At 52.5% G+C, this 21573-nt stretch overlaps 2 protein-coding genes across 4 annotated transcripts in view; both read left to right on the plus strand.

The window, feature by feature from the left end:
* Nucleotides 1–3978, plus strand: part of Scnn1a (sodium channel, nonvoltage-gated 1 alpha) — a 30673-nt gene extending 26695 nt beyond the window's left edge. For all 3 annotated transcript variants that reach the window (XM_030255276.1, XM_017321471.2, NM_011324.2), the window contains exons 8-12: nt 1637–1715; nt 1823–1880; nt 2056–2111; nt 2257–2332; nt 2734–3978. In XM_030255276.1, coding sequence (XP_030111136.1) covers nt 1637–1715; nt 1823–1880; nt 2056–2111; nt 2257–2332; nt 2734–3123 — 659 coding nt within the window. In that variant the 3' untranslated portion in view covers nt 3124–3978. The remainder of the gene's footprint in view (nt 1–1636; nt 1716–1822; nt 1881–2055; nt 2112–2256; nt 2333–2733) is intronic.
* A 4779-nt stretch (nt 3979–8757) lies between these two features.
* On the plus strand, nt 8758–21518 carry Tnfrsf1a (tumor necrosis factor receptor superfamily, member 1a). Its single transcript, NM_011609.4, has 10 exons — nt 8758–9097; nt 15860–16013; nt 16348–16476; nt 16756–16905; nt 17089–17167; nt 19532–19608; nt 19745–19858; nt 20127–20155; nt 20334–20619; nt 20722–21518. The coding sequence occupies exons 1-10, from the start codon at nt 9059–9061 to the stop codon at nt 21027–21029; spliced, it is 1365 nt and encodes a 454-aa protein (NP_035739.2). The 5' UTR covers nt 8758–9058; the 3' UTR covers nt 21030–21518.
* Nucleotides 21519–21573: the final 55 nt, after the last annotated feature.

A 21573-nucleotide genomic window follows, 5' to 3' on the forward strand; every position in this document is an offset into this window, starting at 1 on the left:
GACAGAATCCTGGAGGGGAGGGGAGACAGGGCAGCAAGGGGTGCTGGCTTGGTGACAGTTCCCCTCTTCTCCTCCCTGCTCTCAACAATTCTAATTTCTTTTTTATATTTACGTATTTACTCAAATGGGATCTCACTACATAGCTCTGGCTGTCTTGGAACTCACTCTGTAGGCTAGGCTGTCCTCAAACTCACAGAGATCCTTCTGCTCTGCCTTCCACGTGCTGGGATTAAAAGTGTGGGCCACTGTGCCCGGCCTTCTTTCTGAGTTCTTGTGGCTTAGGAAATCTGAGAGAAACTGCAGGTGAGGGGGATGAGGTAGAGCTAAGAGCAGCGTGCTGCCCTTCCCAGGCCTTCTCCCCAGAGAAGGCAAAGCCCTCGGGCTGCTTCCCACCAAGTCCCAGCATGGCGGGGAGAGGGTTGGGTCACCTCTCTCTCTCTCTCTCTCTCTCTCTCTCTCTCTCTCTCTCTCCTCTCTCTCTCTGTCTCTGTCACACACACACACACACACACACACACACACACACATTTCCATGCACACACCTACACTATAACAAAATAGTATTTTTAAAGTTTTTTCCCTGTAGCTTCCCAATGCCCTTAGACCCCATGGGCCCTTTCTTCCCCTTTTCATTGTCTTACCGAGATGATTTGAACCTTACAGACCTCACGCACTTAAACTGGATAGTTTTAATTAAATATACTTGTCGTTTCGGTGTTGGGCTTTTATTCTGGTCTCATAGTCATTGTCTATCTGAGAATTTTATAAATCACTCCCCAGAGAAACTTTATACCTATGTGTAGTCTCCCAGGTTTCCCAACCCCCCACTGCCAGCCGCTGAGCAACCATGAGCCCCTGTGCTGAACGAAGGAGCTGAGAGCCTTTCCTACTGGCTTCTTTATTGTAACACTGTTTCCTGGGTCCACCCATGTTATAACACATCAACACTTTATCCCTTGTTCCGACTGAGCAGTATCCTGTTGTATAGATACACAACTTTCACTTGTTGAGGTGGGGTCTCATACTGTAGCCCAGGCTGGCTTCACACTTACAGCAGTCCTCCCTCTGTCCTCCCTCCGGGGGCCCATGAGTGCTGGGATTCCTATGGTGTCCTGCTGTGGCCAGCTTTATTTACTTAGCCAGTTGATGGATATCTGGGTGCTTCTAGTTTGTCCTTTTGTGACTAATGCTACTGTGCACATTGAGCTGGGCGCATGGTAACTGTTCAAGCCTTCTGAGGGACTGTCATACTTTTGGAGGTGGCTGTACCATCTCATATTTCCAGCAGCAGTAAGTGATGGCCCCTGTGCTTCTGGCTGGCAGTTTTTGTTCTGTTCTGTTGTTCTGTTTTGTTTTGTCTTGTTTTGTTTTGTTTTGTAACTGTTTTCCTAATGAGTGTAACATTGTATCTCATTGTGGCTTAACGCCTTTATTATGCAACCATTGTTCCCATTTTTTTTCTGACTTAATTTGTGCCTTTTGGATGTACCCGGTCCCCAGCTTTCTTAAACAATTTTGTTGTGGTTGCCCCTCCCACCATGCTCTTGTATAGTGGGTGCCCAGGCAATGTGTAAGAGCTTGCTTGTGGAAGAGGTGGGGATGCCCTCAGAAAACAGGCGCTTCTCTCCACTCACAGGCTACTGCTACTATAAACTGCAGGCTGCCTTCTCCTTGGATAGCCTGGGCTGCTTCTCCAAGTGCAGGAAGCCGTGCAGGTGAGGTGCTTTCCTGGGACTGGGCTTGGCAGCGGCTGCTTAGCCTGGTAGGATAAAGGTCGCTGGGGGTTCCCCCTCTATCACTAAGCACTCTTATCTGTCTGCAGTGTGACCAACTACAAGCTCTCTGCTGGCTACTCAAGATGGCCGTCTGTGAAGTCCCAGGTAAAGTCGGGAGGGGAGGGTGGGTGTCCATGTAAACATAGCTGCACACACATGCAAGTGGACATAACACAGTGGCCCTCTGAAGATCATCCACGTGGTATACTTGACTGATCCCACCTATCCCTGGAAACCTGAGGGATATGGAGGTGACCCCTGGCCCCTCATTTCCCCCCAGGATTGGATCTTCGAGATGCTATCCTTGCAGAATAATTACACGATCAACAACAAAAGGTCAGCCCTGCTCCTGAGCTCCTGGGCAGGATCCTTGGGGGGTGGGGGAGGTCTGGGAAGAGGTTCTGATGGAGGTGTTGGGGAGAGGGCCCATGGGTGGCGTTAACCCTCCACCACTTCTTCCCACTCTCTCCCCTTCCCCAAGAAACGGAGTTGCTAAACTCAACATCTTCTTCAAAGAGCTGAACTATAAAACTAATTCGGAGTCTCCCTCTGTCACGGTATGGCCTGCCTTAGTCAGGAAGCCTGGGATCTCCTGGGGGCTTGGCAGGGTAGCTCTGAGGGAGGACAAAGGGTCACCCTGAAGGGTCAGAAGGGTTTGTGCCTTGGAGGCAGAGAACAAGAAAAAGGGACAGGGGTTCAGGATAAGGGGAAAGAATTGGAGAGGGGAACTGGGAAGGGGACAGGGGGAGGGGAAGCACAAGTGTGGCAGACAGCTGGAAGAAGGCCCTCGATACCTTCTCCGTGACTGTTTCTGGGGTCTCATGACCGTTTTTTTTTCCATTGGTGATGACAATCAGAAACTGCCCCTGCAAGGCAAGGAGGCACTACGAGTCCCAGGTGGGCCCCAGATGCAAAGGGAGCCGCTTGGTAAGGGCATGGGTACTTCTTTCTTCCGCAGATGGTCAGCCTCCTGTCCAACCTGGGCAGCCAGTGGAGCCTGTGGTTCGGCTCATCTGTGCTGTCCGTGGTGGAAATGGCGGAGCTCATCTTCGACCTCCTGGTCATCACACTCATCATGTTACTGCACAGGTTCCGGAGCCGGTACTGGTCTCCAGGACGAGGGGCCAGGGGTGCCAGGGAGGTGGCCTCTACCCCAGCTTCCTCCTTCCCTTCCCGTTTCTGTCCCCACCCTACATCCCCGCCACCTTCTTTGCCCCAGCAGGGCACGACCCCTCCCCTGGCCCTGACAGCCCCTCCACCTGCCTATGCTACCCTAGGCCCCTCTGCCTCTCCACTGGACTCGGCTGTGCCTGGCTCTTCTGCCTGTGCTCCGGCCATGGCACTCTGAGAGAGGAGAGTGCTCCTCTCACCCAGGCCAGTGCTCCTGTCACTTCAGCACATCTTCCACAGCTGCCCAGCTGTCTTTGGTGTGTCCCGGAGGAACAGGCTAAGCAAGGGGCCCAGGAAGTTGTCCAGAGGACAGGGGCTAATGAGCTGCTCAGAGCTGCCCTGCCCCTGCTTCTGAACACTGCTTTCCACACAAGCACGGGCAAGTCCCCTTTACCCTTGGATCAGCCAAGCCAGACTTGGAGCTTTGACAAGGAACGTTCCCGGGAAACGACCAAACGAACCGAACACATATAAACAAGGCACAGAGAAGTGGCCACAGCCTTCCCACCCCACGACCAGAGACTGGCCTGGCCTCACTGCTTTCAAGGACACAGATGTCTGCTACCCCTCTTGAACTTGGGTGGGGAACCCCACCCAAAAGCCCCCTTGTTAGCTCTTTGGCAATTCTCCTTCCCTCACTCCTCAGGGTGGGGGCTAGAGTAAGCCTGACATCCTCCTCCATTCTCAAGACTCTCTCTCTTTCATTTGGTACCCTGTACCCCAGTGCCTCTGCGTCGCCTCCTTCTTGTGTGCCTTCTGAGCTGTTTCTTCAGCCTAGAAACTCCCTGCTCAAAGGCACCTTTGCTTTTGTGAACTCGTTCACCCTATCCTGTCTCCCCCAGGATTGCCCCCCTCTCCCCTCACCCCCACAGCATGCTGTATTAGATGCTCACATTCTTTTGTGTCCATCTCCCTGGGTAGACTGAACTGTGCTCAGGGATGAGCTTTGCTCATTTTTGTATCCTTCCGTTCTAGCCCAGTATCCCACTTGGACCAGGTAGGCAGATACTCAATAAATGCTTGTTCCATCAAACAGTGTCTGCAGTGCTGGGTGGGGCCCCGTGAAATGGCTAGGGAGGGGCATACAAGTCCCTGAGGCACTGCCTACATTTTTGGGGGAGGTCTTAGAGTGAAGGGAGGGGACAGGCAGCCATCCCAAACTGGTCACAATTATATGTCATCAAGAATAGTCTTCTTCAGACTCCACCCAACTGTGATGTAACCTCTGCCACCCTCCTCCCCGTCACACCCTGGTGGTACCAGGTATCACCCAGCTTCCATCTAACCTCTGCCACTCTCCCCCCACCCTCCACACTGCCCAGGTGGAGGAGGAAAAGGAAGAAGAGGAGGCTCGACCAGTTCTTCCAGATTATCAGAGCCTTGGGTAGTCTTATCCATAGTGAGAGGGGCAGAGGGAACCCTTTCACCCCAATAAAGAAGAAGCTGGGGAGTGTCTGAGTGGAACCCTGCTTTTCTCACCTGCAGTCTCTCTGCCCACTCCAGTAATCAGACCTGGGACCCAGAAGTACCCCTGCCTCCTCTCGTGTATGGGGAATGAGACTTGTTTCTGTTTTCCCATGCATCATAATATCTATCCTTAGGAGGCAGAGGAGAAGCTTTTTTTTTTTTCATCACCACCCCCCTCTTCAGGGAACTCCTATGTAGACCAGGCTGGCCTTGAACTCAAAACTCACAGAGATCTACTTATGTCTGCCTCCCGAGTGCTGTAGTGTATTAAAGATCTGGCCATTTTGAATTAAAGTCTGTGATCAAAGGTATGTGGAGAAGGAGAGCTTGTAGAAAGAAGGAAGGAGCAGGCCACAGTCATGTGACCTGAAGGCTTTGACTTCCCTTTCCTAGACTCAGGCAAATGGCAGGAAATGGTGTTGTGTCAACAGTGTCCCTGTCACAGCCTCAGGTGTGGCTGCTCTGGCCTCTCCTTCTCTGCTTGGCCCCAGTCTTATCCTGCCCATCCCTGTCTGCCATGGCTGGGAAGAGAGGACCTGCTGGACAGAGGCACCAAGCTGGATCTATTATATATTATCTATTGCTGTCAGCTCCTCCCTTCCCTGAGCTCCAATCCCCCTTATGCACCTGTGGCCTCTCAGAGGTCTGACCTTATCTTGTGTCTCACCTGAAGACCATTGCTGGGACATTGGGGTCAGAGTGTTAAAGGGGTTCCCTCCCCATTTCCTTATCTGGCATCTCAGGTGAAGTGACTTACCCAGGGTTGTAACTGTCACAGAGCTGGCCTAGGTTCCAGGCCATCTTCAGTGATTCACCTGGCTTCTATGTATAAAGCAGGGTATTGGATGGCAGAACTGTGGCCAGGGTCCAAGTCACAGGGACTTGGAGCTCAGTGCCCTTTGGATTCACTGTGGCGTGAGTGACTTTAGGTCCCTGTGCATGTGTGAGGCATGGGGGAGGGTGGCTGTTCTCTGGAGCTCTCTCCTTCATCCTTTGATTTGCTTTCTCTAACCACCAGCTCTGGCCCCCTGTTCTACCCACTGTCACGTTTTGTTTTGTTTTCTTTTTCTTGTTGGTTCTTGGGGTGGGGGCATTCAAAAAATTGTATATGTATTCGTGTTTTGCATGAACGTATGTATGTGTACCTCATGAATGCCTGGTGCCCACAGAAGTCAGAAGAGGGCTCCAGATCCCCTGGAACTGGAGTTATGGGTGGGTGTGAGCCACTGTGTGGGTTCTAAAGACTGAATCTGGGTCCTCTGCAAGAGCAACAAGTGCTCTTAACCACAGAGCCATCTCTCCAGGTTATTTCTCCATCTTTGGTGAAATGAGCCAATTCAAGCCAGATTAGATTATATTAAAGGCAGGTTTATTAGGAAGCTGCACCTGGGGGGGAGGGGTGGGGCTGGAGAGGTGGCTCAGTGGTTAAGAACAACCTCTGCTCTTTCAGAGGCCCTGAGTTCAAATCCCAGCAACCGCATGGTGGCTCACAACCATCTGTAATGGGATCTGATGCCCTCTTCTGGTGTGTCTGAAGACATCGACAGTGTACTCATATACATTAGATACATTTTAAAAAATAAGGAATCTGTACTTGAGCAGGCGAGTTCACTGATCCCCAAGGAACAAGGCCAGGGAAGTCACCATGGGGAAAGGGGAGATAGGGGAGGGAGAGAGAAAGAGAAGGGGGCATGTGCACAGGGAGAGGAGGAGGAGGAGGAGGAGCAGGAGGCGGGGAGTCCAAAATGTCTGGATTATATAGGGAGGAACCACTGTGGGAAGGGCAGTCCAGCTCCTGGACTGGAAGGTTTAGGGTTGGGGCAGGGTATTCCAGATAGAGACTGAGGGATGCTGGGAAAACCTGTAAGCCAGGTCTGCTTTTGTATGCAAAATATGCATCTCAGGGCCTGGCAGTGGTGGCTCACGCCTTTAATTCTAGCACTTGAGAGGGAAAGACTGGCAGATTTCTGAGTTCGAGGCCAGCCTGGTCTACAGAGTGAATTCCAGAACAGCCAGAGAAACCATGTCTCGAATAAACAAAACAAAACAAAAAAACCAACCAACCAAACAAACAAACAAACAACACAAGGCACCTCAGTCCCTTGTCCCAGGTCTGGAAACCAAACACCATCTTTTCAGTTATTTTTTATTTTAAGATTTACTATTTTTATTTTATACGTATGGCTCTTTGCCTGCATGCATCTCTGTATACCACATGCATACCTGAGGCCAGGAGAGGGTGTCTGATCCCTTGGAACTGGAATTAGTGACAATTATAAGCTGCTATGTGGGTGCTGGGAACCCAACCCTGAACCTTTGCAAGAGCAACAAGTACTTTTAACTACTGAGCCATCTCTCCGGCCGATGCCTTTTCTACTCTTACTCTTACTCATATCTCCTCTGTAAAACTAGCTGGCTTTTCATGTCCTCAAATTCACCTGCTTTTACGGTCTTAAACCGAGTTTTATGGAGCATGCTAGTACCCTGTTGTCTCAAAGCTTCAAAGGTGCTAAGAAAAATCAGCGTTTATCCTAAGCCCTGAAGGAAAGTCCCCTTTTGTTCCAACTTCTAAGTAATAATGGCTTTGGCAGTTTGCACAGATAGACCATTAAAAGTTCCTTGTAATATTAAGCATGGGACCTTGAAGAGTTGTTAATTATTATTTTCAAATTATTGATATTGTAGGATTCTTAACATGTGGCAAACACTTCTAATATTAATATGAATCTTACCACCAAACTAGCCTTGAGAAATGTGCTAGTGTGTTTTGTGTCTATTTGTGTGTGTGTGTGTGTATGTGTGTGTGTGTGTGTGTGTGTGTGTGTGCTGGGGATAAACTTAAGGCCTCATCTATGCTGGGGAAGCCCCACCTCCACCCCCGACCACATACCCACACACACCATTTCTTTTTCCTGGCTTGCTCCCATTGAAAACTGGCCAGTCTGATAGAGGGGGGTGAGCTTCCAGCAGCAGGGACACCTCCAGCTGGTCTTCCGCTCTGCCTTCAGGGTCACAGAGGAGAGGAGACAGCAGGGTTAGGATACTGGAGGTTGGAAGTCAGGGTAGCTCACAGGGAGAAGGGCCAGGAGCTCTGGTTCCAAGTCCCCAAGCCCTATGCCCCTATTCCTGGGTTTTCCCTCCAAGTCTCAAAGTCTCAGCTGCTTTTAAAGGACCGCAGGTTGGTTGAACTGGCATGCATAAAGAAGGTCATTGAGTCTCAAGGGCACTCGAGTGAATAGTGTCCGGGTGTTACAGGGTTCCATTGCACTGAAGACCTGCCCAAATGGGGATGGCAGGAGGCAGCCATCCCTAGTAAGGGATGCTATCAGAAGGTAAGGTCTTACTCAAAAGGACAGAGAGAACTGTGGGCCTTGCAGTAGGAGCTCGGCTGGCATCCTGATTCTCCGAGATCAGCCTCCCAGTGTGCAGAGTCCCGTGGCTTTTTCCTCACCCCTAAAGCTACAGACTGTGGTATAACTATCTTTGAGGTCAGTCCCAACGGATGCATCAGGATATCTAGAGCTGGGTGTGGTGGTGCACACCTGTAGTCTCAGCAGGTAGGAGGTGGGAGGATGAGAAGTACAAGGCCAGCCTCAGCTAGACAGTGAGTTTGAGGCCAGCCGGCTTGGGCTAAATGAAACCCTATTTCACACAGGTTGGAAAGGGGGCCCTGGGAGCCCTTTACAGAAGCCTGAATTCTCATGGCTTCTCTTTGCTATGTCAGGGCAGGCACTTTTCACTCCAAATTAACAACTGGGGAGACAACCAAGGCTTAGGAGAGGGTGCTGCCTGACACCCCCTCACCCGTGCCCCACCGTTGGTGACCGAGCCATGGTGGGCAGCTGAGGGACTTGTCTGGAAGACACAGATGAGAGTCAGTGGGAGTGACCTTGGGTCAGGACCCAGGCAGGGTAGAAAAGAACATTTGATTTCCCTCCCGGTTTGGGCTGACTGGGTAAACGTCCAAGAAAGTGCGATTAGAGGGAACTCAGAGGGAGGGAGAGCGCGAAGCAAAGGAGTTCTCGGCGGGCGAGCATCAGATATTGCCCTCCCCCTAATAACTCCCGCCTGCCGTCCCGTGAGATAGGTGGGCTGGCTTCCTTCCGTGAAATTGACAACAGGCTTAGAGGGGTTAGTCCACCGGTCTAAGCTCACCCACTTCAAAAGCAAAGGAGTCCGAACTGGAATTCTGTGGACTCTCAAGCTCTTAAGTGGTGTTAAGTGGGTTTGGGGCGCCAAGCTACGGGACCCGGGCTACAAAGCGTTAAAGAACCTTGGCCCTCTCCTCACTCCTCCTAGTTCCCTCCCTCCTCCTCCCTCGCCTCTCCCCAGGCTCTTCCGGTCCCGCTCTTGCAACACCACCCCCGCCACTCTCCCTTCCCCTCCTACCTTCTCTCTCCCCTCAGCTTAAATTTTCTCCGAGTTTTCCGAACTCTGGCTCATGATCGGGCCTACTGGGTGCGAGGTCCTGGAGGACCGTACCCTGATCTCTATCTGCCTCTGACTTTCAGCTTCTCGAACTCGAGGCCCAGGCTGCCATCGCCCGGGCCACCTGGTCCGATCATCTTACTTCATTCACGAGCGTTGTCAATTGCTGCCCTGTCCCCAGCCCCAATGGGGGAGTGAGAGGCCACTGCCGGCCGGACATGGGTCTCCCCACCGTGCCTGGCCTGCTGCTGTCACTGGTGAGATGGGAGACTGGAGGGGAGGGTGGGTTGCTAGCGAGGCGCCGGGCAGGAGTGGGCTTGTACTAGGGGTAGAGATGGGGGCAGGGGCTTCTGTGCTTTAGTTTGACGCCAGGTTTGCTGTGCCTCACCTGGGGCTGCCCTGAGATGTGGAAGGGAGAAATCTGAGAGGGAGAGAATCTGGCAAGCCAAGCTGGCAAGCCTGGGCCCCTGACAGTCAAGGTCCTGGCCCGTGTTGGGCTGTGGTCAGGCCAGCTGCTCGGCCAGTGGAGTTAGACGGAGAAGCCTTCTTTCTCTGGCCGAGGTTGAACAGCGTGGGGCAGGGTGTTGGAAGACTGGGTGCTAGGAGAACCGCTTTGGCGGGACGAGTTTGGGAAAGCGTGCTTGGGAGTGGACCCGAAACTGGACAAAGCTGGGCAGCCTTCCGGTCCCAGACTTCTCCCTGAGACAGCCTCTGACCTTCTGCCGCCTCCATTTCTGCTTCCAGACAAGAGGTCCCTCCTGGCGTGACCCTCCTTAAGTAGCTAATACCTCTTTATCTAGGCCATGTATCCTCCTGCTCCCTCCCCACAGACCCAAAAGTCAGTCTCACGGTTTCCAATTCCACAGTTCCAATTGGGGAAGTTGGTAGCAGCTTGTTTTCGTCACTGGAAAATGTACTTTTCTCTGGCCTCGGCCTAGTGTTCATGTTCTCTTGATTTCTGTGTGTCCATAATTATTCTGTGTAGATCCTGGGGGCTCCCTGGCTGTCTGGGTGGGCTGTACCATCGGCGCAGTGTTCTCTGGGTCCTGCCTCTCCCTGGCCCAGCGTTATCCCTGAGACCTGCCTTTTTCTCCCTCCCCTTTCACTCCTCATTCTCTTCTGGTCAGTCTCCAGAGCCTCCTTGCGGGGGTGGGGTGGGGGGGTGGGGGTGGCTCCTTTGTGTCTATTCCCTTCCCTTTCTCTACACACCATTCTAAAGCAGTGGTCCTAGAACCCTGCCTGGGTGTCACCTCCCTTCTCCTGGTCCTGTCCTGTCTCCCAGTCTCTCCTGGGAGACTTGTCAAGGCTGCCCCTCTGGCTGTTCTCCAACTCCCCCACCCACTTAATTCTTTTCTCTTTAGGGGTAGATCACCTGGATTTAGGGCTCAGCCCAGCACCCTTACCCTCATGAACGCAGGCATGTGATGTGACTCCCCCGCTTTTTGTTTCTTTTATTTCCAAAATGTCTACAATGATCAGTACCTCATAGTTGTTATTAAGATTGAGTAGATGGATTTGTGTTAAATATTTATTCATTTCCTTCCCTGCTAGGTCCAATTCAGATTAGGTGAATGATCCCAAAGGGGAGTAAGAAGTATGCCACAAACAGAAAGGACTCAGCTTGGCTTCTCTCTTCTCATCTCTAGCAGTGATACTCGTCACTACTCACGTCACTACTCATTGTGACGGTAGATGTCACAATAACTGTCAGAGTGCAGTGGCCCAGCTAGGTAGAGGAGAGAGGCTGAGCCAGTTGTGGAGGCCCAGGTGAGGGTGGGGGCACCGTGAACAGAAGCAGATCCTGAAGACAAGGCACACGGAAGGCTACTGAAGTCTACATGGGGCTGGCCACTGCCTTATCAGTACAGAGCACAGTGCCTGTGAGGTGTTCAGGTAGGACGAGGTGCTGAGGTCATGAGGCAGTGATGGCCGTGGCAGGGATGTGGCAAGGCCAAGAAGACTTTGCTATTTTTAAAAAGTTTCAGTACAGGAGTGGAAATGACTTTAGAATACTCTGGAGGAAAAGACGTTCCAAGGCCTTGGTGATGTACTATCCCAGAGGCAGAACTGGGGGAGGAGGGTGGGCTATATGCCAACTGTCTTCTTGCTTAATGGCCTTTGCCTGTCTGCTGGGCTGAGCTTGCCTGCATAGACCCTAAGGCTCATAGTGTGTTATCATCTTTGGCTCATGGAGAGCTCTTGAAACTGTGAGCTATGTCCCATCCCCAGCACCTATCCAGGCCCTGAAAAAGAAACCTTGACCGTTGACTAATGGCTTAATCAATTCAGGAACAAGAGATTGGTCAGATGGGAACAAGGCGGGTGTTGCATAGAAAGGAGGACTTGGAACTGGTGTGCAGAAGCCAGGAGGAGGAAGAACAGAGGAGTTGGGCGCCTGGGTTGGGGGAATGGAGAGGTGGGACTTTGAAGTCACAGAAGCTGAACATCTCAGCTCGGGGTGGAGTGGCCATGTTGAGAAATGTGACAGAGAGAGAAGGGCACTCTGGCGTTTGTGAAAAAGAACCTTGAGCCAGTCACCTTGGGGCATGCCTGTTATCCTGGAACTTGGGAGATGGAGGCCAGTGCTCAGATCGAGGCCCAGTTTTGGCTATATAGGGAGCTGGAGGCCAGCCTGGATGACTGAGACTGTGTCTTAAAAACACCAAAAAGAAATAAAGAGTCATGCTTAAGGACCTAGGTGGGGGCCTGTTTTCCTCTTTCCCTCCCTCTCTCCCTCCCTTCCTCCCTCCCTCCCTCCCTCCTCCCTCCCCTTCCTCCTTTGCTATCCACCAAGCAGTCTGGCCAGACTGTGTTCCAAAGAACAGTGAGTTTCTCAGATGTATGTGCTCATGGAAGGATTTATCCATGGAAATGATGTTTGAAGCCAGGCCCTGGAGGTGCAGAGGAAGATTCACACCCAGGTGGTACAAGTTGAAGCCTGAATGTAGATAAGAAACTATGTAGGTAGCCTCAGCCCCTGCAAAGGTTTGAGGCAGGCACATCACTTGAACCAGAAGGTTCGTGGCAGCCTGAGCCACATAGTGAAGCCCTGAGACACCACTGTGGAGTAGGAAGGAGAAAGGCAGTTGTAAAAACCAGGGCTCCGGGTGTGGGGTAAAGGGTGGAGAGGTTCCAGAAGGACTGACTGATGAGTCTTAGGGCTGTTGCAGAGTTTGCAGCATTGGTACCAAGAAGTCGGTGGTGTGACATCTAGGCAAGGAGCTTGGTGAGCTCAGCTGGGGGCAGGTTAAAGTAGGTCACTGGCTGGCTAAGTGGAAGTGTGGTTGTGCTGTCTGGAGCAGCCCTTCTCAGCCTTTCTTCCAGCTAATTCCAGCTGCATGGCTCGTCAGCTGGACTCTGCAGGAGATGAGCAAATGTGGCAGAATTGTCACCAGGGACATGTGCACGAGTGTGCCCGTGTGTGGGGAAGGGGATGCACAGCTTCTAAAATACCTCCCAGAGGCAGAGTGTGTTTGAGGCAGGGGGATGCTGCTTCCTTCCATCCGGCTCCCTGACTGGAAGGCACCTCAGTCCCTCAGGTCTGCAGGCCTGGCTCTGGGTGATGTGACCAAGACATGCTCTGATCTCTTAACTCAGAGGGTTTGTGGTCTGTCTGGGGAGATTGTATCTACTCATTTGAAATAACTATAGCTTCTGATAAGAGCCCAGAGTAGATATGGATAGTTCGTGTTATTCAACCAGAACAGGCGGCTAGGTATCCGAGGAGCTTGGGTGGGGAGACATGAATCATCGACGGGGGGCTTCGTGGGTGGAAGGTAGGATTGCGGCAGCGTGGCAGCGCTCTCTGAGGAGGTCACACCGAAGAGCTCCTCACCACCGTAGGTCTTGACATTAAGTGGAACACAGTTTAACCTAATGTGCACGCTGATGTGGGGCTTAGTGAGTGGGTCCCCAAAAGGTGGCTGGGTCAAGTTTGACCACAGGGTCCATTTCATCTTCGCTCCCCTACTCAGCAGCCCCGGCACAGGAAGTCACACTTTAAGGCCTCTCTAGGCGGAAGCTGAGGAGTAGTTAGAGAGGCCTTGCCACCTCCTCAGCCATCTCTCCTCTCCTCAGGCACCCCCCAGCATCCTGCCCCTCCTCTGCTCCAGGCATTCAAGTTTGGGCCAGGACCTGTGTCCCTTGTCCCTTGTTGGCCTCACAATGCAACTGGTAATAGGGTGCCTATTGAAAGAGCCAGAGGGCCCTGGAATCCCTGGAGCATGTGAGATGAGAGAGCTGGCTCTGCACCTGCTCCTTCTCTTTTGTTACCTTGTTTTTGTTGAGAGTAGACCTGGCTGTCCTAGAACTCACATTGTAGAGCAGGCTGGCCTTGAACCCAGGGATCTGCCTGCCTCCACCTCTCAGAGTGCCTGGATTAATGTCTAGCTTCCTCCATCTCTTCTAACCTTAAGAGGGCTGTGATTTTTGTTCCATAGCTACTTGACCTGGGGAGAACTGGCCCTGTCTCTTAAAGGTTGTCTAGGGAGCATCCAAACCCAATGCAAGTGGCCAGAACCAGGCAGGCTATGGGAATGTGGTGAACTAGGGCGGGAGGGCACCCTGGATTTGATTCTTGTTGGGATTGGGGAGTGTCAGGGGCTGCCAAAGGCCCAGGGAGCCAGGGAGCAGGGATCCTGGGAAAGGCTTTATCAGCTGAAGACGATGTTGTTTCCCTTTGAGGAGGGATCAAGGCAGCTCCAAGTCCAAAGGAAGGATGTCAGAGATGGAGGAGGTAGATCCTCTGGGAGGAGCTTACTGGCCTGACAGGGAAGCCAGGGGTCAGAAAGACTTCCCTTTGGGATGGGATGGAAGAGGGAGGCATTTTCCCGAAATCTGAGCCCAGTGGGACAGGGGTTCATTGCCTGGACGAATGGTCTGAGTGGGGGTGGGTGAGAGAGAGAGAGAGACTGTGCACCCAGGAGGGAGCAGATGGGGTTCCACTTGCTGCTGGTTGGCTTTTCTGCTGATTCACAGCCCTTGTTGAGCCGGGAAGCTGCAGTTCCCTGTCCACTGTCCTAGATCTCCCTCCCTGGCCTGAGTCACTGGGGCGGAGCTGCTGGGAAAAGATTTCCCTTTCCCGGATTTGACTTAACCCCCAGAGTTCTGCAAAGGAAGGACACGTGACCAAAGAAACAGGCTCCTTCTCTGGAGGCTCGTCCATCGCTGGTTGAGACTCGCCCCCACCCCCACCCCCGCAAGGCCGTTCTTGGCCTGGAGCCCACATCTACCTCTTCCTGACACTGCCTGATCTGTTGGTTTGGCTTCAGGTTCTCTGATGGGGTTGGAAGTACCACTGACCTTAGGTGCTCCAAGCATTTCTTCTTCGGGGAAAGGAACCACACTTTCATGATTGGGAAGTTCTTATCATAACTAACCCTTCCTGTCACCCTGGAAGCCTCTGTGTGTCGTGAGGGGTGGGGGTGCACCCCTGCCTGAGAGATTGCTGGTGTGCTTTCTGTGTGTGGCTTCTTGGGTCTATGGCTGAGGCAAGGGGCTTCCTGGCCCGTGCAGCTGCTGTGCCGAGGAGGTAGCACTTCTAGTAACAGCAGCTGACAGCAGGGTGCAAGCTGCCAGCCTCTTTCCAAACGGAGCTTTGGGGGTTGCAGAGCCCCCAAAGGCAGCTGTGAGTCTAGGTGTTAGGTCTCTCCTGAATGTGATCTGATTGGTCAGTTGCTTCTGCATCTGTCTTGAAGACCTCCGCTATCTTGACGTAACAACGCTATGCGAGGGGGGGAGGGGAGATGAAAGAAGGAAGGCTGAGGGAAACCCAAAACCGGGAGAGATCAAAGAGCAAGGTCTACATTGAAACTAAGAGGGCTTTGCGCTCTCCATACTGAAGCTGTTTACATACAAGAAAGCCAGTTGGTTGCTATGAGCTTTGCCAAGATTATAAAGCCAGCCCTCTAGAATGCCCTGCTTTGGGACTCCTGGCACATCCTCAGCTCCTGAATTGAGGGTCATCTTGAATCAGATCACCAATCTCTGGTCAACTCTAGTACATGACACATTTGTCTTTGGTCTTACTTAATCCTTGTCGCGCCTGCATGCTCGGAGTTCTTCCTTTTGTTTCTGTCCCGCAATGGTGCTTGGGAGAGCATTATCCCCAGGTGCGCATTCATATCTGGGTGTTTGAGTGTGCACGGAGGTCAGAGGTCATCCTCAGGTGTTTGCTTCCCATCAGTTGGACTAGGTTGCTTAGACAGAGATCATCAGGGGCCTACCTGGTGGGCTCCCCTCCATCACCGGGAATACAAGCCCGTACCTGGCTTTTTATGTAGGTGATGGTGCTCGATGTCAGGTCCTCACGTCGCACAGCTGACACTTTCCTGAACCATCTTCATGACAGCCCTCCCTTCAACTTGATTTCCCCCCCCCAGTAGTACTTTTTGAATTACTGTCATGGAATCCAAAGAGGTTTGTAGATCCTAATGGCTCACCTCTAGGAAGTGTCCACAAACAGGCTTAGTGTGAAACCCGTACCCAGATATAGAAATGCCAAATGAGTAGTAGGATTGATTGTCTGTTGGAAAAACAGGCTGTAACGGAAACAGCCTGCTACTTCTGGCTAACATTTCTTGGTCGGGCAGAGGGCATTGCAGTGCTTCTGTGTGAGACCTGGAGCTCCACCCTCAGCCCTGCAGACACACGGGGAAACTAAACATTCCTTGACCGGCTCTCTTGTGATCAGCACTGGGAGCCGCTTCAGGGAACTGAACGGGATAAAATGCAGCTGGGGCCTGAGACCTAATTGCTCAGTTGTAGAAACAAATGCTAGCATACAGAGCCACCAGAGACCAAGAAAATACTAGACTGCACAGTCGCCACCATCTAGGGGAGAGTGTCCCTAGGGGGTGGGGGGAATGTGAACTTGTCTCTCTCTCTCTCTCTCTCTCTCTCTCTCTCTCTCTCTCTGTGTGTGTGTGTGTGTGTGTGTGTGTGTGTGTGTGTGTTCAATTTGTTGCTACCTCTAAGGCCCCACCCCTGACAGTATTTCCTCTTTCTGATTGTTCCCTCAGGTGCTCCTGGCTCTGCTGATGGGGATACATCCATCAGGGGTCACTGGACTAGTCCCTTCTCTTGGTGACCGGGAGAAGAGGGATAGCTTGTGTCCCCAAGGAAAGTATGTCCATTCTAAGAACAATTCCATCTGCTGCACCAAGTGCCACAAAGGTAGGAGAAAGTGAGAGCAGAGAATTGTCTTGAGATTTCTTTTGCTTTTTTTTTTTTTTTTTTTTTGAGACAGGGTTTCTCTATACCCCTGTCTGTCCTGGAACTCACTTTGTAGACCAGGCTGGCCTCGAACACAGAAATCTGCCTGCCTCTGCCTCCCGAGTGCTGGGATTAAAGGCGTGCGCCTCCACGCCCCGGCTTCTTTTGCTTGTTTCTGATGTTCCCCGACCTTGGTCCCTGGGAGTCCCCTTATTTTGCTGCCCCACTCCCTGCCCCCGACTTGGGTTTTGCCCTTTAGTTCTCCACTACAGCCTGACCCTAACCCTATCTACAGGAACCTACTTGGTGAGTGACTGTCCGAGCCCAGGGCGGGATACAGTCTGCAGGGAGTGTGAAAAGGGCACCTTTACGGCTTCCCAGAATTACCTCAGGCAGTGTCTCAGTTGCAAGACATGTCGGAAAGGTAAGCCTTGGGATTGGGCCAGGGCTATAGAAGGTGCATGGTGTGTGAAGACGTGCGAACATGTGTGTGTGTCCGTGGGTGTTGGCCAGGAGGTCAGGATTTCGAATCTGCTCGTGAGTGTGGCGGTAGTATGCATGCGTGCACATGCAAGCTCGGGCCTGTGTGCGTAGGAGGAGTGTCTGTTACAAAGACGAATGCCATGTGGCAGAGCCAGGGGGCGTCAAGATTTGTGTGGGAAAAGGGATGTGAGACTCACACACCATTTCCTTCCCTCTTCAGAAATGTCCCAGGTGGAGATCTCTCCTTGCCAAGCTGACAAGGACACGGTGTGTGGCTGTAAGGAGAACCAGTTCCAACGCTACCTGAGTGAGACACACTTCCAGTGCGTGGACTGCAGCCCCTGCTTCAACGGCACCGTGACAATCCCCTGTGAGCACCGGTCACCCAAGTCCTCTCCCCTCCCCGGGAGCACCCTGCCCCCCTCCTCTGCCCCCCACCCTATCCTGTCTGTGTGTCTGAGCTCCTATGTGGCACCTGCATTCCCGCCCTCGTCCCTCCCTCGGGCCCTCAGACTGCAGGCACGCGCTCTTAGTCTTAACCGCTTTCCCACAGGTAAGGAGACTCAGAACACCGTGTGTAACTGCCATGCAGGGTTCTTTCTGAGAGAAAGTGAGTGCGTCCCTTGCAGCCAGTGAGTATCTGCCAAGTGCTTGGGGTTCAGGGGTGGGTGAGCAGCTGTGGCTGAGGGGCCCCAGCAGGGTCAAAGGTGGGATCCTACAGCCGGATGAGCAGAAGACACTACAAGACATCAGACAGCCCTTTCCCTTTCTCCAGGACGTTAGGGGATAAGCAATAGGGCTTAGCGGGTAAAGCGCTTGCAGCAAACGTCTGGCAACCTGAGTTCAAGCTCTGGAACCCCGTCTTGTAAAGGTGACAGGAGAGAATATCAGGTGCACAACGTCATCCTCTGACTGCCACACACACGTGCTATAGCTCGCATGCCTCTTCAGTGCTGGGCAGTTAGATCCGAGCGCGCTGTTCTTGACTGCACTCTGGTGCATCTTACTGTTGATGGTATCTTAGGTTTGGCTCGCACAAGCTCTACCGCTGGGGATCCCTTCTTCCCAGGCTCCCTGACAGACTTCCTCATTCCTGTGGCTCCGCATGGGCTGCTCTTATACATTTGCTTCCAGAGAAGACTCTCATAGTTGACCTGACTTGGGGGTTAAATCCCAACTTACCTTTTTCCTGGCTCTGCAACCTTGGGCAAGTTCTTACCTCTCTACGCCTTATGTTTCTTAACCTTTAGGGTAAGGAGAGTGGGGGTGGAGATGTGGATCAACGGTAGAGCACTGGCCTAGCGTATTGGAGGCTCTGGGTTAGATCCCCAAAACAGACAGCTAAACCAACAATCTATAGGACTGTCTGAACCAAAGCTGTCTACTTTCTATTTTTTTTTCCACGCAGTTTCATCTCAAAAGAGCTCATGTGCCCATGTGTTCACCCTGTCATGAGGTAGACAAAACCTCCTTTCCCTGTTCTGCTGAGAACGCATGTTCCTCTGCCGTCCCCCTGCCCCCACCCAGTGTAGTTTTCTCATCCCCTCTGCCCTGTGACAGCTCTCAATGGCTGCCCCAATGAGAGACATCCTAAAACCTCCCGTGCCCTTGAGGCCTGCCGTCTCCAAAGTCAAGTGCTGTAAGCAGCCGGACCATTGGCTGGGAAGCCCTCCAGCGTCTCATATGAGTCCTCTTTCTGGGCACGCGGCTTCATCAGCTTAAAGCAAAGACCGGCTGGTTTCATTCAGCTCCTGGTGGTTGGCGTTGCTGCTTTAGAGTCAGTGCTGAGGCAGGGGCATCATGATCAGAGCATACTGTGCAAGCACAGTAGCTCACCTCGCAGCCCCTGAGAGGCCAAAGGAAAGGGTGTGGAGAGGGGTCAAAAGTGAGCCCTCAGGGACCTAACTTATACTAGTCCCCATGTCCCAGTATGCTGGGACCAAGCCTTCAACACATGGACCCAGCAGGACATTTCAGATCCATGCCCTACCGGCAAACACAATGATAAACCCAGTCTACTACAGCTGCCGTCTACCGTGCCATGTCAGGGCCAAGTACTTGATCCCAGAAGGAGGTGTCATGAGCGCCATGAGATGCTGGACCAGAAAAGTGAAGTGACTTATTTCTGTCATGTTGCCAGTCAATGACTGGAATGGAATTTTTACTCTTGACTATAAAGGCCTTTTAAATTTTATTTTTAAAATACTGATTGATTGTTGAATCCGGGCTCTTCGCATGCTATTCACGTGCTCTACCATGGAGCCAAAATACCCTCAGCCCTTCGACCGTTTGATTTTATTTCATTTCATTTTATTTATTTCTTTTTACTCAGGGTCTCACTGAGTAGCCTTGGCTGGCCTGGGACTAGGTGGACCAGGCTGGCCTTGAACTCCTAAATATCTGCCTGCTTTAGCCTCCCGACCACTGGGATGTGTCACCATGCCTGGCATTTAAAAAATACTTTAAGAATTATTTATTTTCATTCTATGTGTATGAGTGTTTTGCCAGCATGCATATATGTGTACTGTGTACATTGCTCAGTATCCTCAGAGGCCAGAAGAGGGCGTTAGATACCCTGGAACTGGAGTTACAGATGGCCGTGAGCTGCCATGTGGGGTGATGACTGTGTCAAACTCATCAAGATGGCCGACTTGCCCTCTCTCTCCCTTTCCCCTCCCTTTCCTCTCTAGTCTCTTTCTGGACAGGATCTCCTGTTGCCCAGGCTGACCCTGACCTTGCTGGGTAGCCATGGGTGGCCTTAAACCGATCCTTTCGTCACTTCCTGCCAAGTGCTGAGATCACGTGCATCCACTTCTGCTCCTGCCTGTCCACACAGCCTTCCCGGGCTCCCATCAGCTTGTAAACTGTTGTACGGTGTGGACTGTCTCGTTCTTCCCCACCAGCTCTCAAGGCGGGTTGAAGAGATAGCAAAACCATTTGCAAAGCAAAGAACTGCAGGCAGCCTTCCTGCTAACCGGTGCCTTCTCTTCTTTCAGCTGCAAGAAAAATGAGGAGTGTATGAAGTTGTGCCTACCTCCTCCGCTTGCAAATGTCACAAACCCCCAGGACTCAGGTGAGGGGGGGTGGCTTGGTGCCAGCTCACCGAGCTGGCTGGCTGACTCCATGACCTCCCTCCACCCCCACCCTTTACCCCCCAGCCCCCTAGTCTCTGCTGTGGCCTCACACTGAGCAACCTCTCTGGTCTGCAGGTACTGCGGTGCTGTTGCCCCTGGTTATCTTGCTAGGTCTTTGCCTTCTATCCTTTATCTTCATCAGTTTAATGTGCCGATATCCCCGGTGGAGGCCCGAAGTCTACTCCATCAGTAAGTAGGACTTTGGGGATATAGGGTGTTGGTGGAGATACGGGAGGGGTTCGGGTGGGCAAGTTGGAGGGAAATGAGGGGTGGCCTCTCTTCATGGTTAAGGACTCTAGGCTGAGTGGCCCTGGATGGTGGGAGGGAAGCCATACTGATATCCGTAATTCTCTTGTCCCTGGGGCCACATAGACCCTGGGGCATGACACCACAAGTCCCCAAGGTCAGCGTTGAAAGGGAAGTGAAATTCATGACACCTTGTTTCTTTGTTCTCCAGTTTGTAGGGATCCCGTGCCTGTCAAAGAGGTGAGAAGGGACGACTCCAGCTTCCCTGACTACTCCTTCCAACGCCTGATACCTAAATTACTTGGAATGAGGGCGGTGGGCTCCCTTAGCTCCTCTGTCCCCACCCCCATAAAGAATAAAGCGCCCGAAGGGAGTCCTTTTCTTTACTCCCACTAATGCTATGCTTTCTTTCTTTCAGGAGAAGGCTGGAAAGCCCCTAACTCCAGCCCCCTCCCCAGCCTTCAGCCCCACCTCCGGCTTCAACCCCACTCTGGGCTTCAGCACCCCAGGCTTTAGTTCTCCTGTCTCCAGTACCCCCATCAGCCCCATCTTCGGTCCTAGTAACTGGCACTTCATGCCACCTGTCAGTGAGGTAGTCCCAACCCAGGGAGCTGACCCTCTGCTCTACGAATCACTCTGCTCCGTGCCAGCCCCCACCTCTGTTCAGAAATGGGAAGACTCCGCCCACCCGCAACGTCCTGACAGTGAGTTGGGTTCCTGCTGGGGCATTACTCCTGGAGGGAGTCGGGCAGGGTGGAGGGCACAAAGGCAGGCTGCTGCTGGAAGTGCACGGTCCTTGTCCCCAGATGCAGACCTTGCGATTCTGTATGCTGTGGTGGATGGCGTGCCTCCAGCGCGCTGGAAGGAGTTCATGCGTTTCATGGGGCTGAGCGAGCACGAGATCGAGAGGCTGGAGATGCAGAACGGGCGCTGCCTGCGCGAGGCTCAGTACAGCATGCTGGAAGCCTGGCGGCGCCGCACGCCGCGCCACGAGGACACGCTGGAAGTAGTGGGCCTCGTGCTTTCCAAGATGAACCTGGCTGGGTGCCTGGAGAATATCCTCGAGGCTCTGAGAAATCCCGCCCCCTCGTCCACGACCCGCCTCCCGCGATAAAGCCACACCCACAACCTTAGGAAGAGGGACTTGAACTTCAAGGACCATTCTGCTAGATGCCCTACTCCCTGTGGGTGAAAAGTGGGCAAAGGTCTCTAAGGGGAAGGCTCGAGCTGGTAGCCACTTCCTTGGTGCTACCAACTTGGTGTACATAGCTTTTCTCAGCCGCCGAGGACTGCCTGAGCCAGCCACTTGTGAGTGGCAGGGAGATGTACCATCAGCTCCTGGCCAGCTGAGGGTGCCAAAGACAGGATTGTAGAGGAAAGGCACAATGTATCTGGTGCCCACTTGGGATGCACAGGGCCCAAGCCAAGCTTCTCAGGGCCTCCTCAGTGGGTTTCTGGGCCTTTTTCACTTTTGATAAGCAATCTTTGTATCAATTATATCACACTAATGGATGAACTGTGTAAGGTAAGGACAAGCATAGAAAGGCGGGGTCTCCAGCTGGAGCCCTCGACTCTTGTAAATACACTAAACGTCTAAAAATGATCGCTGACCCTGGAAAGAGTGGTCTGTGGATAGGAGAGAGTGGGCAGAGCCAGGA

This window comes from Mus musculus, chromosome 6 (genome assembly GCF_000001635.26).
Source record: "Mus musculus strain C57BL/6J chromosome 6, GRCm38.p6 C57BL/6J".
In the NCBI taxonomy this organism is placed as follows: domain Eukaryota; kingdom Metazoa; phylum Chordata; class Mammalia; order Rodentia; family Muridae; genus Mus; species Mus musculus.

Bases quoted from the DNA above. Each gene is read 5' to 3' on its own strand.
- Tnfrsf1a (NM_011609.4), top strand. From the start codon at position 9,059: ATGGGTCTCCCCACCGTGCCTGGCCTGCTGCTGTCACTG. The intron at 16,906-17,088 runs GTGAGCACCGGT...GCTTTCCCACAG, and splicing joins CGGCACCGTGACAATCCCCT to GTAAGGAGACTCAGAACACC. The intron at 17,168-19,531 runs GTGAGTATCTGC...CTCTTCTTTCAG, and splicing joins GAGTGCGTCCCTTGCAGCCA to CTGCAAGAAAAATGAGGAGT.